The 19,596-nt window shown below is 38.6% G+C and overlaps 1 protein-coding gene across 1 annotated transcript; it reads right to left on the bottom strand.

The window, feature by feature from the left end:
• Window positions 1-1,845: 1,845 nt before the first annotated feature.
• slc17a8 (solute carrier family 17 member 8) lies at window positions 1,846-17,633 on the bottom strand (the record flags this gene model as incomplete). The annotated part of the gene is made up of 12 exons (XM_079256009.1): window positions 1,846-2,175; window positions 4,195-4,322; window positions 4,698-4,808; window positions 5,079-5,211; window positions 7,793-7,942; window positions 8,039-8,181; window positions 8,865-8,951; window positions 10,025-10,112; window positions 14,023-14,137; window positions 15,447-15,565; window positions 16,324-16,579; window positions 17,536-17,633. The coding sequence occupies 12 exons, from the start codon at window positions 17,631-17,633 to the stop codon at window positions 1,846-1,848; spliced, it is 1,758 nt and encodes a 585-aa protein (XP_079112135.1).
• Window positions 17,634-19,596: the final 1,963 nt, after the last annotated feature.

Raw genomic sequence — 19,596 nt, 5'->3', positions numbered from 1 at the left:
TTAGCCCACGCCACCCCCCAACCTCCCATAGCACACCCCTACCATACCCACCCTGAGCTATCCCCCACTCCAACCCCCTTTCCCTAACCCTGCACTCACCCTTACCCTCCCCCAGCCCAACCCCTTCCCTCTTCACCCTCCAGTCCCTGCTTCTGAAGGAGCAGCCCGAGCAGGTCACAGTGCATCGAGCCCCAGAAAACCACAAAACATTCATGCCCCCCTCCATGTACTCAATATGCATACCCCACCTCCTCCCTCCATGCACACTCCCATGCTCTCCATCCTCACCTCCCATATTCAGTCTTACCCGTGCTCAAAAACATACATCCTTACAGTGCGTTCTCCCTTTGCCCCCCAGGGAGACGCATCTAGCAGGCAGAACAGCAAGCCCCAAATCGGCCACCCCCAGACCAGAAGTCTTGCAGGTTTTCCATATGTTCCTGGTCCAGCTCACCCGATTCAAATCAAATGGATCCAGCAGCTTCTTAAGATCTGCGTAGTGATTTATTCATTTGAATCCAGTGTGTTGGAACAGGGAGACTTTGAAAACTGTCAGGACGGAGGCCAAGGTTCCCCCCCCCCCAGATCTAAAATCTTTGCAGCACGGGTCCTTCTTCAAAACACGACAAAAACTAATTTCACCAGAGAGTAAATCTGTCTTCCTCTGGTCCTGTATTCTCTGACTTGGTAAAACCAGTCAGAGAAAAAACTACAGCCTGCCAGAAATGTCAGCATTGCTGTTGAAACTTTGTGAGTCAGCCAAATGAAAACCAACACCAAGGACCATGAAGTGTTGAACAAAAACAGGCACGCCACTCAGTGATCCAGAACTGTAAAGGCATTTATGTAATCTCAGTTTCTAAACAGTTTAAGGACTAAGTAGAAATGTAGTTTATTACATGTCTTGTGCGTTTATGTGCAAATCAAATCACTGTTCTCTCAAAAAAAAATTAACTGTACAAAACCTTTTTTTCTTTTCTAAAGCAGTAATAATGAACAGCGAGTGCAAATTTTCCAGGTTCTTTTGTGATCAAATTGAAAAACAAAAACCATATTTTCTTTTGAGAAAGCAACTGGCTCGCCGCATATCATTCATTAATAAAATGCAAAGAAGCCAAACACCTGCAAAGAGAGAGATTTAGTAAATGTACTGACACTGAGCTCAACCTAGAGCTCTGTGAAAAGCTAATGTAGAAATGCATCACAAACAGATGATGAACTAAGACCTGTTCAGACATAGACAGCAAGCAAAGCAGAGTGCAATCATTCAGCAACAGCAAATACATACGGTACGAGCAACAAAAACAAAAACAAAAAAAAAGACTCAGTACAGTAACACTGCGGCCTGCTGTAGGACCTTTCAATACATTCCAGTAGGACGCCTCTTTTCACGTTGCATAGCGGACACAAAGCGTTTCGGAAACGTTCACATGAGTCAGAATAAACAACAATCAGCACATGTTGCAGGAAGTTGATGTTTTTTTTTTTAACATGGTGCTGGTTGAATGTTGATCAGTGGGTTCAAGAGTATGAAGCATAAAGTATGTGTCAGTATAAATCTACTTTATTTTTGATGATTTTTCATTATGATTTATATTATTTCAATGGGATCTATGAAAACTATGTATAATTTGAACAATTGGACTTTTTTTTTTTTTTTTTTTTTAGAATCTAAATGTTTTTGATGGACGTTTTTGTACATATTGATCAAAACTTGGGGGGAAAAAAAGCTGTCATGAGTTACTTATAATGCTGTAGTTCCTCCTACTTCTCTGACCTTTTCACAGAAGTGAAATCAGACCTTCAACTTTGATCATGAAGTCTTTTATGCCCCCTCATACAGTCTCACTGGTACCGGTCCTGGTAGTCTCCATTCCCATAATGTTCCTCTTCTTCTTGCATAGTCACCCCTCTCTTCTTCTTCCAGCCCTGTTTTCGACCAGATGAATTGTCTGTAGTTCCATAACTCTTTTTGGGAGCTAATGCATTCTCGTTGTTGAGCTCCGACTCTTCAGCCAACTCGTCCTCGTTGATAATGCCACATTTTTCCTCGCTCAAGCTCTCGGGGTTTGCCCATTCCTGCTGCTCTCCTGAAGCAAAGATGGCGTAGAAGATGACTCCAGAGTAATGCACCATGGAGGCAATAACAAAGACATGCTGCCACTCCAGGCGAGTCTGTGAGGAGATGAACAGAGTCAGTGAATTTCCTGATAGAACCATGTTTTAGTGAAAACTACAGCTACAATGAGTATGATAAATTTTACAGTGTGATAAATTACAAGCAGCAGCTTGTGATAGCTGGAAGGGTACATATAGCAATCCGACTCTCCATGAAAAAAATCATTACTTTAATAACTCGTGCTAGACAACTTCAGAGGAGTACGCTTTGTCACAACTTCCTGTGATGGTTTTATTGTATCAGATGAACAAAAGGCCAAAGCAAAGAGCATTCACTTAGCGCCGATGTAATTATATAATGTTAATTACTTGAGAATTAAGACGAATGTGTTGTTTTCAGCCACCTGTCACAAAAGCAAATGGTTCAGTCTCATTGCTTTGGCTGCATCTCTGAAAAAGACCAAATCCTGCTTTAAATAGCAATTTTACACTGACAAGTGGTTCTTTACGGCCATTTAGTACAAGAATTAGCAGAAATTGGATAAAAAAGAAGAAAACAAACAAATGAAGAAGAAACTGGCTTAAAAAAAAACTACTGTGGTTGAAGCATATCTGAGAGACACATATAATCCTAGAAGTCTCATCAGAAATGTTTATAAGACACCAGAACTGGACTGAAAAACAACTGGTCGAATGAAGTTATGAATCCTCCTTAATAAAGTATTTCCTGTTTTCCTGTCAATATGTGAAGAAATCAAGGCTGTTTTAGGACTTTTGCAGTCTTGTATGTATACTTTTCGGTCACATGCTAGTTTTCTCACTTCACCAGCAGCATTTGTTGATATTATTTATGTAAGCCTTCTTTTTATTTTTATTTGTAGATCAGCAGACTGTGTTTTCAGAGGCATTCCTCATCCCTGGCAGTGAGTTCTGCCACAGAATCTGTTCTGTTTGGCTACACAAGTTTCTCTTGATTCTTTTCATCTTTCGGAGACATTGTCCGTGTCCAAATGTTCACACTGTCCCTACATAGTACCCCATACAGAGGTCACGCCATTTTCTAGGGGTGTCCAGAAAGAAAAAAGTAGTGCACTTAATATTACCCACAATGTATCTTGAAGTGAGCATCTATAGTCACTAAATGGATCAATATAGACCACAATGCATTGAAGGCAGGAGCTCAAAGTGGTGCAAGTGACACAAATGTCAAAGAAGGTTAAAAACAACTATAGATCATTCATTTTATATCCTTATTTGTTGAATAAATATGCAAAAACAAAAGAATGAAATACAATGAGAAATGGTGATATGAGTTTGGACTGGATTTGGAACGGAGTGTGGTAGTTGCCGTGGTGACAGCTGGTAGTCACGTGGTCTGTGACAAGGAGAAAATAGCCAGCTTTGTGTCCAAATCTCCAACAGAATGAGTTCACTATGTAGTGTAAATGAGGGGTTAGGAACTAGTGTGGACATTCAGACGCAGCCATTAAGTGATGACAACTACTTTTTATATCTAATTATTAATACCACCATATATACCATTATATATACCACTGCAGAAATCCATTCAAAGATTCAGGAGCAATATTTACCATGTTTTTGTTGCAATTTGTTATATATTGGGACAAACATTTCTGGAATTTCGTATAATCTATCAAATATTTTTAAAATGCACATGTATATGATTGTTGAGGTTTATTCTTTTTATCAGTTCATAAATGTGTTTTACTTAGATATGATGTGAACAATGATAATTTCTCTTCTGTTCATGTGACGTATGTTTAGATATGACATCAGCTTTGCAGGGTTGTTTAGCCCTTTTTCACAATAATAAAGAACCAGGTCAGTGTGCACCAGATTGAAGAAAAATTAATCTAAATATGATAAAACTTCTTATGTTTGGCGAGACCTTCATTTTTCAATGCTAGATGGGATAACAACAAGCCTACACAACAGAAATGCAACTGCTTTCCATCATAATTACTCCCTGATTAATCACCTATTTCTTTAGGTAGAGACTCAAGAATTAAAGATTTATTTGGTAATAAACAAATCATTTCCTCCACAATGACATACCTTGTGTTTTGTCAAAGCTCCAACAATCAAGGGACACACCATTCCTGACAGCGTTCCCACTCCATTTGAAATCCCCATTAGGATGCTTGCATAGCAAGGAGCAATATCCAGGTGGTTGACATTAAAACCTGACAACACAGTGCACATAAGGAAATATGATTATTATTTAAAAAAAAAAAAAAAAACACATAACAAGCCTGTGAATTCTGGGTACTTTGAACATTTTATATAAAAAGGATTTTGATCCATATGAGCGCATTATGATTTTGGCTGCCTTGGCAACAATCTACAAATTACTCATGTCCCTGAATGAAAGCGTGGCAGGTGACCGAATGTATTCTGCATTTCACCTGAGGGGAAAACATATTTAAAAAGCGCAACAAAACACCTGAAAAGAAGCTAACTTTCTGCAAACAGACCAACTTTCCACTCAAATGGAGTTCCATGTAAAATAGTATGAAGCCAACTTTAAAATATTCAATCTTTTTACATGTTATCTGTACCTGAAATGGCAAATCCGCTGAAGCCCACAGCTAGCACGAGGAAGGTTATAGCAACCACTCGGGTATGAGAAAATCCAACCACCAACAGCAGGGTAGCCTCCATGCCAAACCCTAAAAAAGGTAAAATACAGTGCTTATCTTGTGCAAGAGGGTGCATAACTAACATTTTCATCAATTACTGAAGAAATGTATCAATAACGTTAGCAACAAGAAACTAAATAGACAAATTTGGGTTGTTTTTTTTTTTTTTTTTTTTACATAATTAGATAAAGAATGCAAACATAGTTTAGTTTCATGTCTTGTTAACTTTAAGTAGCATCACAGGGTCATGTGAAAACATATCATACATCTCATACTAAAATGACAAAAATTAAAACTTACCTCCACAGTTCATGAGTTTCCTCACATTTGTAGTAGACATGATTTTGTTACTGCGAAGGAAGTCGGCCAGCTGTCCCCCAATAGGTACAATAATCGTCATCACCATGTGCGGGACGGCCGATAGGATCCCCACCTGTATGTAGTTATACATTCACACACTTTTTAATCCAAGGAGGAATTTGTAAGAAAAACATAAAAAGCTGGCATAAAATTATATTTCACATTAGATTTGTGTAAAAGTAAGATTGTTTTCTACTGTAAATAAAAAAAACTTGTCAAAAACTTAGATCTCATTGAAAATGTATCAAACTTTAGTTATACAGGTGCAATGTCACACATACGCACCCACACACGCAAACCCAAACACATAAACCCACACTTCCCTTAACCCTTGTTCTATAAATATAAAACCCTGGATTCAGGTTTCACATATAAAATCATTTTTTAAAATGGACCTGAAAATTTTGTTTTGTTGAATTTGATGCCAGGAATGTTTCAAATAAAGACACATGGGAGGGAGGTTGGTGCAACAAAATACCTTAAAGACCAGTTTGACGCGTCTCCCAGTATAAGTAGTTATGAATGGAGCATGTCCGAGGAGACTGGCTGCATTCACATGACTCACTTCTCACCAGTGACGTGTATGCTGGGATTTTATCTATCATATACGGACGGTTCCGTTAAAGAATTACATTTTAAAACGTACAGTCACTGGTCACTAAACCAGCAAATACTGGTCACTTTATTAGGTACATCTTGCTGTACCAGTTTGGATCCTCTTTTCATTGTAATGGCATATTTCTTCAAAGCAGTGGTTTAGAAATAGATTTAGGTCCATGCTGACATGATCAAATCAAATTAAATTGTATTTAAACAACCCTTTTCATGAAAATCATCTCAAAGTGCTTCACATAATAAAAGCAAATTCTGAATGTAAAAAGCGTCACACATTCAGGTTAAGAACATTAGTTACAGCATGATGACAGCATCATGCAGCTGCTGCAGGCTTTTCTGCTGCACATCCATCAGGGTAACTTCTCGTTTTTCACCACATCCCAAACCTGCTCTGTTGGACTAAGATCTGGTGACCGTGGAAACCGCTGGAGGAAGTGTTGTGTTTAAACATTTCTCAGTACTAAGGAGGTCCAGCGTGTGCCAGTAACATAATTTCTCACACCATTACGCCACCACCAGCAGTATGAACCATTGGTACATGGGAGGGATCCAAATGCTCGCCTACCATCTAAAAATGGCAGGCCATGTTTTTCCATTGTTTAATAGTTCAGTTTTGGTGAGTTTTAGCTTCAGTTTCATGTTCTTAGCTGACAGGAGTGGCACCCGGTGTGTTCTGCTATTGCAGCTCATCAGCCTCAAGATTAAATGTTTTGCACATTTAGAGATGGTATTCAGCATACTACTGTTGTAATGAAAAGTTATTTTAGTTACTTTTGTCTTCTTATGTCAAAATACCCTATCCCTTCTCCTCTGACATCTGACTACTTGGGAAAAATCTTTTTTAATCACTTGTATTAAGGAGAAATGAAGATCTCAGTGTACACGCAATCAGTTATCAGTAATTTAGAATGACTCTTGTGCTATCTGGTGCACACTGACCTGGTTCTTTATTATCCTGAGTACAAGTTAAACAACCCTGCAATGCTGATGTCATATCTAAATCAACGTCATATGAACAGAGCAGAAAGTATTATTGTTCAAATTATATCTAAGACACATTTATGAGCTGATAATGAAATCAGCATCAAAAGTCATATATACGGTTTTGTTATATTTCATCCATGACACCCAGTTTCCAGAACAGCTGGATGTCATGTATACCAGAAAACATTTTGCAACAACATGTCAAATTTTCCTGCTTCATCTTTAAATTGTTTTCTGCATTAGTTTTATATAAATACTGGATATAAAAGCTGAAATATCCAGTGAGTAGGAGTTGCCTGGACCAAAAGGCCTTGTTGATGCCAGCTGTCAGAAGGTATGTACAACACATCCAGCATAAGACCACACCTGCCACTCCTGCTCACTGGATATTTATTTTTCAGATCATCCTTCATAAACTCCTTGAAAAATCTTAAACTCTGGTACTTGAAGGCAGCTGTTCTGCAATGTTTATATGTTCCCTTGCTCCAACACACCTGGTTCAAACAAACAGGCCATTATGTAGAGCTTCTATCAGTCGTGTTGAAGCAGGGAAACATCAAGTTTGATGGAAAGTTTGTGATCCCTGCTCAAAGAGATGGTTGTGAGCAAAAATCCCAGGAGTTTCTGAAGCACACAGAGCAGCCTGTCTCTCACCGACGACCCTCCCACATTCAAAATCACTCAAATCTCCCTTTGTCCCCATTCTGATACATTCACCATCAGCACGACCATGTCTACATCTCTTTGAGTTGCTGCCATGTGATTGGCTGACTAGCTACTTGTATTAGTAAACCAGCTACATGTAATACAGCGACCAGTAAGTGTAAACCTCAAAACAAACTTACAAAAAAACTTTGGTTTCTGTGCAAATGTAAACACAAACAGAATCAAGTTATTTGCATTTCATTCAAACTAATTATTCTTGGAAATTGTCCAAAAACTCAAAACACAAAATATTCAAAGTGGCAAATGTTATTCTCTGAAAACCTGAGGAGTGTCTTTAAAGATACTAGTGACTGTCACTTAAATAACTTAATTGAAAATGTGGGACTAACCTTGCTGATGGGGAAGCCAAACACTTCTTCAAAATAAGCAGGCTGGCTGATGAGAAGCAGGTAGAAGGTCCAGCTGCGGCAGAAGTTTGCCACAATTATCGCATAGACAGGCATAGAGGTAAAGAAACGACGCCATGGAGTCTTGAATTTCTGAAATTGGAGGACAGACGTGTATAATGGGGTTTTGAGAAAACCATAAATTACACAATGGTCTCCTGAGATCTACAGCTTAGTAAACCTACACACCTCAGTCACGCTTAGCTGGTGGACTGTTTCACCAATAGCAGTCTCAATGTATGTCCTCTCTTCGTCTGTGATGGTAGGATGCTCAGCAGGACTTCCATAAGCCAGCAGGAGCCACATTATGTACCATATGATCCCAAAAACTCCTTTAAATGAGACAACAAGAACAGAACAGATTCATTTGCACCTGTGAACTTAGTGTCATCTTAAAAGTGAAGGCTTTGTAAAATATTAAAAAGTAACTTGAGTGCGGGACAAATTAATTAAACTGAGCACAGACCTTCTCTGGACCACAATAATTTTCATTATTAAAAAAAATGGAACCAGCATGAGTCACAGAGGCGCGACAGGAAAATGCTAATTTACATCAATAAATCATGAGATCATATCGCAGCAAAATCAGAGTGGGATTTTATTAAAACATGTTGCCAAGGTATGAATTTTATGTGACTGTTAATCGTTTTAATCTAACACAACAGCAATTCAGATAACACTTATAGTGCAAAAGCATACAAATTACAACTGCCAGAGATCAAAACGTCAGTCAAATTTGATGAAAACCGCTTTTCAATGACACAGAGGTGAGTTTTTAATCATTTACCATTCTGATTAATAGGTTAATGTTTTTTTCTTTTATGATTACCTGTTGTGTGCTATAATTATAAAAGCTGTTAAATAATGAACAAGTGGTTTCTGCTAATCACTTATTCTGCATGTTGAATGATCAGATATTAATATTACATCTTTGCAGGTGTCTGAAGGAAGTTCATAGGTAAATGAAAGGTTTGTTGAGTTTTTTTGACCGTGGCATTTCATACATCAGCCGTACCGTAAATGTAGAAAACTGATGACCAGCCGACGTACTGGACGAGCACACCAGCCAAAGGCATGGCAATCACTGCTCCTGCGTACGATCCTGGAATCAGAGCGCAAACTAAATCACATTCAGACAAATAAAGGGGACCAATGTGCTTAACAACTTTCAGAAGCAGAGGCAATAACGGAATGAAATTTTGACAAAAAACATACAAAACAGAGGATATAATGAAAATGTCCTTTTTTTTTTTATTTATGAAAATAAAAAACTAACACACACACACACACACATATATGCGCAAAATCTTGATTTTTTTTTTTTTCCTTTTCTCAATTTTAAAAAACATAAGCAGCAATTAGTTCTTTCTTTAAGTTGGGGAAAATGTGTCTTAATGTGTACAAAAAAAAAAGAAAAAAAAATTCAGTTTCATTGAATAAACAATGTCAGAATGGTTCATTAGCACTGCCATTACAGGGAGGGTGTTTTAGTGTCTTTTCTGCTGTTTATGAGCGCTTTTGGTTTCAAAAGGACAGCAGCATGCGAGTGCTTTTGGACTGTAAGCAATGTGACACTTCATTTAGATGAATAAAAGGAGAAGCTCCTTCAGTTCACGCAGGTGAGCTGTGTTCATTTACAGACAATGTCAAGAGGGTTTTGATGAATCAGTTGTCATGGTACCAATTAACGTGCAACATGGTTATTTTAATTTCAGCACAGGCAGCAGAGATTGGGATCTGCAAAGCAAAATAAGCTCCCCCACATCCATTTATTTATCAGCCTTATTCTGAAATTTTTGTTTTTTTTCTTGGTTTTGTGGTTTAGTTTGACCTTTTGGTTCCAATTTTTTGGTTTAGTTTTATTCTGTTTTAATCTTTATTACTTCTGTTCAGTTTTGTTTCCTGTCCTTGTTTCACATCTGGATTCTGTTACTGGTTTCCACTTTCCTGATTAGAGCTAATTATCACCATTATCATAAAGCTATGCTGCCAGTTTTCACTTCTATAGTGCAAAATCACATACTTATCAGTTTTTTTTTTGTTTTTTTTTTGTTTTGTTTTTTTTACACACACCATTATGCTTGGTTGTTTCCCTCATTGAATTTCTAGACTTCTTAGTGCTTCAACATATTTTTCTTTCGTCAAGATAAAAAAGGAAGCAGAGGTCCGACTCACCACAGAATGATGTAGTCGCAAGTCGACTCCGCTCCAGAGGTGGCGCCCATTTGGACCACATCCCATGACACGCTGGATAGGTGACACCCTGTTGGGTGCAAGGTGGAAGATGACAAAGGTAAAGGCATCACACTTCATTCTACACTTTTCATGTTAGAATGTGCCATGAACCCACAGATGTTACACGTGCTAATAATGTGAGTTGCGCAGGCATCGTAGCAAAGTTATCCTGATGAAGCAAGGTCTCCTCTTTATGAACCACTCTCACTTCCTGCCTGCTGGCAACACGTCTTGTTCTGACTTCAATTCGCTGCCTTTTTTAGACCTTTTTTTTCTCTGAATAGTTTAGCAACACCCTGCCTATCTGACCTGCTTCAGAAACTCCATGACTTTTCAGATCTGCTGATCAGCAGCTCCCGGTTATTCCTAAAATAAATATTAAAGAAGATGGGGCTTTAATTGTGGCAGCACTGAAACTGTGGATCCAGCTGCCTTCAAACTTTAAAAATCCAACTCTGTTTGTAAAAACTCTTTGAAATCAATTTGTAATCTTTGGCTTATTAATGTATTTAGTATATATGGATATTGAGGTTTACCTCCGCCAAAGAGGTTATGTTTTTACCAGAGTTTGTTTGTGTTCAAGATAACTCAAAGTTATGGATGGATTTTCATGGAATTTTCAGGAATTGTTGGAAATGTGAAAAGGAAGAACTGATCGTTTCGATCCGGGAACTTTCTAAAGTCCTTGGTGGAGGTTTACGCTCTCCGAGTGCTTTTCTAGTTTTACATGATCTTTTTATTTTATTGTTCAGCACTTTGGTCTGCGTTGTTGTGTTTAAAGTGCTCTATGAATCAATTGGACTGGGGATTTCCATGGCTTCTTTGCTATTTTGAAGATCATATGGGCTAGAGTGTTAGAATATTATGTTTGACTTACATTTCAGGGATTTTTATAACTGACTCAATGCATTCTGTTCTAAGTTTACACCTAAATATCAAAGATAACTCTTTAGATGTCATGATTACAGATTTTCTTGGTGCAGTTTTTGTCAAAGAAATAATTTTACACTTATCAGGATAATTGTTGATTAATTTTCCAACACTTAAACAAATAAAATCACAGTTACAAATGATCAAGTTTTAATTACAGCAATCAAAATGCATAGTGTTGCATTGTCACAGCTGTTAAGATGATCCACCAAAAAGCATTTCATCTTCCTTATCATTAAAAACCCTGATAGGTTTTCAAGCTTTATGTTTAAGGGGAAGACTGCAGGATGACCCATTTTACATATAAAACATATCAAATATATTAACATAACACATAATAACATGATAATATAGATAGTGCAAGTTTGCACTGATCTGCTGTTTTGTTTCAGACATGATCTTTTATGTAAGGAGATGATGCTGGGGAATTTTTTGAAAATCATGGCATTTCATACCATAAATGATTGTGTAATAAAGGCATCCCTACTCTGTATGTGACTAATCCTGACCCTCAGTGGTAGCCATATACTTTACAATAATCAGTTAAATTAAAATGAAGATTAAGCCTCTGAAAGTCTTTACAGCTTAGATTCACATCTGAAGAAAAGTTATTACATATATTCACTCACCCATCCAAATAAATGAATTCAGGTGTTTCAATTCAATTCAACTTTATTTATATAGCGTCAAATCACGGCAATGCCATCTCAAGACGCTTTACAGACATAGGGGAAAACATAATGAAGGCCAATTCATAACAGCCTATATAAGGAAACCAACAGATTGAGTTGAGTCCAACTCAATCTCCCATCCTGAACAAGCACACTGGCAACAGTGGGAAGGAAAAAACTCCCTTTTAACAGGAAGGAAACCTCCGGCAGAACCTGGCTCAAGAACAGGCAGCCATCTGCCTCTACTGTGTGGGGGGAAGAGGACAGAAAGACAACAGGAACTGCTACTCCCAGCCAGGGAGACCTGCTGAGACAGGAGACATACATGTTAATGATGCAACACTGTTATTGGGGGGGGGGGGGGGGGGTAAAAGAAAGAGATAAAGAGAAAAAGAAAGAAGCTCAGTGTATCAGGAAATGTCCCTCAGCAGTCTAAACCTATAGCAGCATAACTAAGGGATGCTAACCATCCCTAGCTATAGGACTTATCAAAAAGATAAGTCTTCAGCCTAGTCTTAAAGGTGGGGAGGGTGTCTGCTTCCCTAACACTAACTGGGAGCTTATTCCATAAGAGAGGGGCCTGATAACCAAAGGCTCTGCCTCCTGCTCGGCTCTTTGAGACTCTAGGAACCACAAGTAAGCCTGCAGTCTGCGAACGAAGTACTCTACTTGGTATATAAGGAACAATGAGGTCTTTGATATATAGTGGTGCCTGGTTGTGGAGGGCTTTATATGTAAGGAGAAGGATTTTAAATTCTATTCTAGATTCAACAGGCAGCCAATGAAGAGAGGCTAAAACTGGAGAAATATGATCTCTCATGCTGGTTCTGGTCAGGACTCTGGCTGCAGAATTCTGGATCAGCTGAAGGCTTTTCAGGGCATATTTAGGACAGCCCAGTAATAGAGAGTTACAGTAATCTAGTCTCGAAGTAACAAAAGCGTGAACCAGTTTTTCTGCATCACTCCGAGACAGAATGTCCCAAATTTTGGCTATATTACGTAAATGAAAGAAGGCTGTTTTAGTAACCTGCTTAATATGTGGGCCAAAGGACAGGTCAGGGTCAAATATTACTCCAAGGTTTCTCACTGTAGCACTGGAAGCTAAAGTAATGCCATCCAGGTTCATTACAAAACCGGAAAATTTAGCTCTGAGTTTTTCAGATCCAACGAGAATGACTTCAGTCTTATCTGAGTTTAAGAGGAGAAAATTTCTAGACATCTAAGTCTTTATGTCTATGAGACAATTTTGTAGCCTATTGGGCTGATTTGTTTAATCTGGTTTAAAGGATAAGTATAGTTGAGTATCATCTGCATAACAATGAAAGTTTATTCCATGCTGTCTAATAATTTTGCCTAAAGGGAGCATATATTAAGTGTTTTGATTAAGTCCAAGGCCACAGGTGTATCAAGCACCTAGCAGGCAGACTGCCTCTTTAAACATTTGTGAAGGACTGAGTCACTCTGAGGAGCTCAGTGGATCCCACCGCGGTACCGTGATAGGATGCTACCTGCACAACAAGTCCAGTTGTGAAATTTCCTTGCTATTAATGACTCTGCAGTCAACTCTCAGCAGTATTATAACAAAGCTGAGGCAACTCAGAAAAACAGCAGCTCAGCTACAAAGTTGTCGACATGTAAAATGACAGAGCAGAGTTAGCAGATCCTAGGGTGTGTAGTGCACAGAGGTCACCAACTTTCAATCGCTACAGACCTCCAAACTTCATGTGGTCTTCAGATTAGCTCCCCTACAGTACCTAGACAGCTTGGTGGTTGGGTTTTCCATGGCTGAGCTGCTGCATACGAACCAATCTTCACCGAGTGCAATGCAAAGTGTTGGATGCATGGTGTGGGGTTGTTCTTCAGGAGCTGGACTTTGCACCTTAATTCCAGAGAAAGGAACTCTAAATGCTTCAGTATGCTAAGAGATTTAGGAGAATACATGTTCCTAACTTTATGGAAACTGTTTGGGGGATGGATCCTTCATGTTTCAACATGACTGCACGTCAGGACACAAAGCAAGGTCCATAAAAACATGGATGAACCAGTTTAGTGTGGAAGATCTTGGCTGACCTGCACAGGGTCCTGACCTCAATCAGATAAAACACCTTTGGGATGAATTAGAGTGGAGTATATTATTAAAAGTAATAGTACTTCAGAGAATCAAAGTGTGACACCCAAAAATCTCCAAGCATGATGAATTATACAAAAACTGCAGCTTGTTACTTGTTAGTAGATTGTGCCTTAGCCCATCTTATCTATTTCACGGGTAAAAAATAAATATGCATATTTGCCTTAATGTCAAGCTGTTAGCAGTCTCTCCCAGTTTTCTCTTCTTACCTCCACTAAGCCCTGTAGGATGCGAACAAACATGACGCAGCCGTAGTGCACCCTCGCAGCAGATGGGATGAACATATTCAACACCGATGTCAGGAATATGGCAGCTCCAAACACCCTGCGGGAAAACTGGAATGTCATCGTTCTGTGTAGAGGTGTATAGTCCATCCTGAGTTTTAGTGTATTAAACTTTAATACATTCAGCTAAAAACACTTATTGACAGTCACTAAGGCTTTGGTTAACTTTAGCATAAAGACAAGAAACAATGCAAGAAAAAAGCATGCCTTACTGACTTAAAATTCATTCAATACATTATAAAAAAATTGCTTTTGTAAATTTTTTGGCAAATCATTTTAATTAAATCATTCATTCAATCTTTAGCTGCTTTCAGTCCCCTCAAACTTGGCTAGAAAGGAAATTATCCGTCTCTTTAAACATAAATCATAATTTTCTGGACCAAGTAAGATACTATTTGGTAAAAAACATTCATACATCAGTTCATCTGAACATAATTCTTTGTTGTTGCTGTTTTCTTTAAAAGTTTCTGGATCACACTTATTTATCTCAGGAAAATCAACCAAAGAATTTGGATTTAATGCTTTTAATGACTGTCTCATACAGTGACTGTCCAAGTCCGTCTACGGTGAGTAAAACAGCAACGAACACATGCTTACAGCTTCTAAAAGCTACTGCAGACGTCTCATATTGGTGGGCACTATCTCTAAACATCTGACAGTCAAACTATCTGTCAGCTTTATAATGAGACAGATCTCCCACCTCTGTCATTCACTGACTGAGATAAACACATCCCATTGAATCCACAACTTTCTGCCTCAACGTCACAGCGCGGCTGCCCCCACCCCTCTCTTTTCTCACACATCTCAAAACCCCTTCCTCCTCTTTTTCCAAAACAGTGTGTAAGTGACACTTGTAATATTCCTGTGGCTGGTGTTTCAGAAAGAAATCAGAGGCAGGATCTTTCATTATTAACTCTGTCAGTGGCGTGTCCTCTTTTCCTGTGAAGCTTTTATTACAGGACTGCTATCTGCTCCATCGCCGCTGCTCACCACACCGAGCAGCCTTAACCCTTCAAGCACAAAGGCTGCACACGAGGTCTGCTGTTTTTTTTTTTGTTTTTTTTTGTTTTTTTTTAAAAAAGGTTTCAGTAATTTAGCTTCCCTGATGGTGCTTTATTTGCAGACATAGTCAGGACTGCAAAAACTTAAAATGCATCATTTTATGAACAGCACTGCCTGCTGTGCAGCAACAAGCAGTTATTTCCAGTCATGATTGTCCTTTAAAACTGTAAAAAAGGTAGAGAGAACTCCGACAGAGAATGACTTTCCAGCCATCTGTTGTCTTGGACTGAATGACAGCGTTCCAAACACACAGACACACAATCCGAAAGTTATTAAGCATTTGTAACCTGTTGGCAAACAGCTTGTTGGAGATGAATCCACCAGGGATTTGAGTGACGATGTAGCCCCAGAAGAAAGAGCCATGGATCAACCCCACTGTCTCTGGGTCCCAGTTAAACTGAGCTTTCTGGAAAGGCAGAAAAAAAAAAAAAAAAAAAAAAAAGAAGAGTAGATTTCCAGACAAGTCTAAATTTACCAAAATACAATACCAAAAACATTAGCAATCAAATGCACTGTTTATTTCAGTACATACAAGGTTTGTTCTTTCCAATTGCAGCTGTTATTTCACATGGAGGCAGAAATCATGTGGTATAAAGTGTATAGCTCATTTGTCTTCATCTATTCAGCTTTCAACAATATCCACTGAAAGTATGAATGCTTATCACAAAAGTTTTAAAAAGTAGTAACAAGCTTGTCAGAAAATAGTATTCTTCCTCATTAATCCCAATCATTCGGTTCAGACATGGCTAACAGTGGAAGCATCTCTGAGCTTCAGTAAATATCTGCTCAGCAGAGGTTTTAATCTTAATAAAAATGTGTTTTCCACTCGCCAGTCTATAAAAGGCTTAATGTTTCACCATGAATATCATTGAAAGTCATGATGCATGATGTTTATTGCAAAAAAAAAAAAAAAAAAAAAAAAAAAAAAAAAAAAAAAAATTGACTGCTGATGCAACTATGACTAACTTTTAAACACCCCTCTAATTCAGTCATGTTTTTTGTGTGGATAATATTTGTGCACTTGGTAATAAGGGGGTATATCCACCACAACACCTGCCCCTCCCCTCCCCCAGTGATCTACGCCCACACCTAAAACACTTGATGAAAAAAGCTAAATGCTCTTGTCGTCAGAAATCAAGGTTCCTCTCTGAAAGTTTGACCAACCTGAAGCACTGGAGTCCCGTTTATATAGACAGTGTTGTTGTTCACCATCTCCACAATGGCGACACCAAGATTGCATCGAATGCCGAAAGAGATGCAGAAGCCCAGGCCGCTGAGGATGGCGATGATGTAGCGTTTAGGCAGGCCACCACAGCTGCAGTCCAGCAGGGGGGCAGGACGTGGTGTTGATGCCACAGGACGACCATCTTCACTCAACTCAATGTTGTCTTCATCCTCCACATTCGTACCATCTATTTTCCTAAGTGTTTTAAAGTGTTTTTTTAATCACTGTTGTGCTTGATTGAATCAAAGTTCACAGAAACAAAGTCACGCATAAGCAAAGCGTCATCATTCAGGGAAACAGTTGGAAAATGGTCACTTGAACCGCTCCTATCAGGTTTTGTTCAGGTGCATCAACTTCCAACCCTGTTCCAGCACCCAGAATCCACTTCCTTCGCTTAGTCCACTGTTTATCAAACAGATTTCAATAGAAAGAAAATCCTAAGTGGTTACATATTTGCATTTTTATCTCAAAGAAGAGAAATGAGACACCCAATCTCTATTTATATAAAAATATAGTTATTTTCCTGTTTAAAGTAATTTACTAGGATCCAGTTTTATGTTATTTTTTGTGAATTAAATACTTGAGGTAAAAGAAGGAAGTTATAATTTACCTTTTAAATTAGCATTTGACAGCTGGAAAGGAGTAATTCCCATTTTCCTTTTGTTCATAAAGTAGAAATTGTATGACATGTACATTAATATTACACAAAATCTGATTTCCAGGAAATTGCAACTTTGAGCTTTATCTCCAAAATTATACAGCTCTCAGCAAGGGGAAACATCTCCAACACACACACACACACACACACAACTTATTTGAAATATGTATCAGATATTAAATATGTATTCTCGTCTTAAAATAAAATCTATGATTACATCACCGGCATTTCAAGGCAAGTACCAGAATCAAATATTTATCGTCGGGATCTTGGAGAACACAGCGGACTCAATGTGCTCTCTTACAGGCTCTCCTCATCCCTTTGAGCAGTTCCAGCTCTGTCAGTGGAGTATTGTCACAGAGATGCTGTAAAAATTATCTCCATGATATGATTTTAAAGAAACTTTCTTCTTACAGTCCAACATTAACAACAAAAGTACACACAGTCCTCATGTCTTCTTCCAACAACTTCCCAATCACATAAATTCTCTCACCTTTGCAGTTTTCCTAGAGAGTCCCCTACGGTGTTTTTCACCTCCTCCTTTCCAGGTTTGAGCACCTGTTCTTTGAAGCTTGCTAATCCAAAAGGCATTTTTTTTCAGATTGTTTTGGGGTTTTTTTTCCTCCCTTTTTATCCAGACAGTCTTACAAGGACACCTTGCACTGGGAAAAGTAAGAAAAATTCCACTAAAAGCTGTTCCTCATCCTTTCTGGGTTTGTGGCACTGAGGATTGTCTCCACCTTTTAGCAGTGCCAAATGTTCCTCTGAATCAACAAGGACCACCTTTTGGATCAGTGAACAAGTGGAGAGGAGGGTGATGTTAAAAGTATCCCTCAATGTTCAAACAACCAATGAATCATAACTGGTTTAATCTCTGACCAATCCATTCAAGACTGATGAAAAAAAGAAAGCAGGAGGTGGTGTAGAATCCGGGTTTTCAGACTCGAGGCATTGTCATCCACTTCCTGTCTGCTGGTGAACTGAATGAGCCGCTCAGATCTCTTCTCCATCTCATAACTCGTACATTCCTGTTTAGGAGGGGCAGGTGTAACAGGCTTTCCAAAAACCCCACCTCTCGCTTTTACACATCATCCTCTTCATCATCTTCCCAGCTCCACCCCTTCTTTTAGTTGGGTTCATTCGATAGCAGCTCAGAAGACAAAATGTGTTTAAATATGCATGAGCTTGACATGTAGCGTCGAGGAGAGACAGGAGTAACTGGACAGCTGTAAAGTAAAATGGGAACAGGTGGAACTTAAGACAGACCCGTTGAGTTCCAGGTTTACGCCCTTGTGCTTTGTCAGCTTTTCCATGTGAACTTTTTCCATTTTCTGCATTTATGAAGAAATAGTGACCACTGGCATGAAGCTGTATTTTACTGCAGCGTGTGTATTTGACTCCATTTGATAATTCTCTGAACTAAAATTTGTTTTTTCTTTTGTCTGTAGGGATTTTCTCATTGCATGTTGGGAAATATGAATAAAAACTAAATTTTAAAAAAATCTGAGTTGTTAGCCCAGGGGTCTGCTGTAGCAGAAAATACACATTTGTTTGCTCCTTGCCTGCTTCTGCCCTGCATAAATACACTGATCTGAATCTCAAACATTCAGAAAAATAAATAATAAAAAATAAAAAATTGGAATCCCATACCTGAAACAAGTTCTTCTTTAGTTGCATAAACTGATTTTGCATTATTTTTCATAGTATTCTATTCAATCAAGTGATGGCTCTAAAAAACTCAATTATAGCAAATATTAGTTTCATGAGGGAGTTTACTTTGGTAATTGCAGCAACGAATGTAAAAAAAAAACAAAACAAAAAACCTACAAATTCAGATGCAACTCTGAGCTAAAATGTGTCTTGTGTGCAGAAGTTACGTCTGAATGGCAAGTTTGTGAGGAAGCAGTCGTCCCTTATCCTGTCTGGATCATGCTGCCATCTAGCGTTTGCTTTTAGGAACTGACATTGATTCATGACTAAATTGTTCAAACTCAAACACACACACACACACACACACACACACACACACACACACACACACACACACACACACACACACACACACACACACACACACACACACAAGACTTGATTACATCCTACCAGCAATGAACTGATCAGCAGGGGTGAAGGAAACCCACACAGGGATTTATCTGCAGGCGGCATGTCAGCCAGCAGAGGTGTGCACTCAGGTATTTTCAGAATGACGCTGCTGTGTGCTTATACCTTTATACCAGTCAGCCAGGTGCAAATCACAGCCTGATCACCAAGTGCCAACACCTGGAGAGGTTCTCTCACCACATTAAGTGTGTGTAAACGTAGAATGTGGTTTTTGTTTTGCTTTAATGTTTTGTTTTCATGTTTTCTTATTGTAAATGTGTAAGATGTGTGTAAACGTAGAGCCCACCTATCTTTTTTTCTTTTTAATAATGTTTTGTTTTCATGTTTTCTTACTGTACACGTGTAAGATGTGTGTAAACGTAGAGCCCACTTGGTTTTTGTTTTGCTTTAATGTTTTGTTTTCATGTTTTCTTATTGTAAATGTGTAAGATGT

The sequence above is a fragment of the Telmatherina bonti genome (genome assembly GCF_933228915.1).
Source record: "Telmatherina bonti genome assembly, chromosome: 2".
Lineage (NCBI taxonomy): Eukaryota > Metazoa > Chordata > Actinopteri > Atheriniformes > Telmatherinidae > Telmatherina > Telmatherina bonti.
Note: the sequence above shows the minus strand (reverse complement) of the source record. Positions and strands in the feature narration are given on the sequence as shown.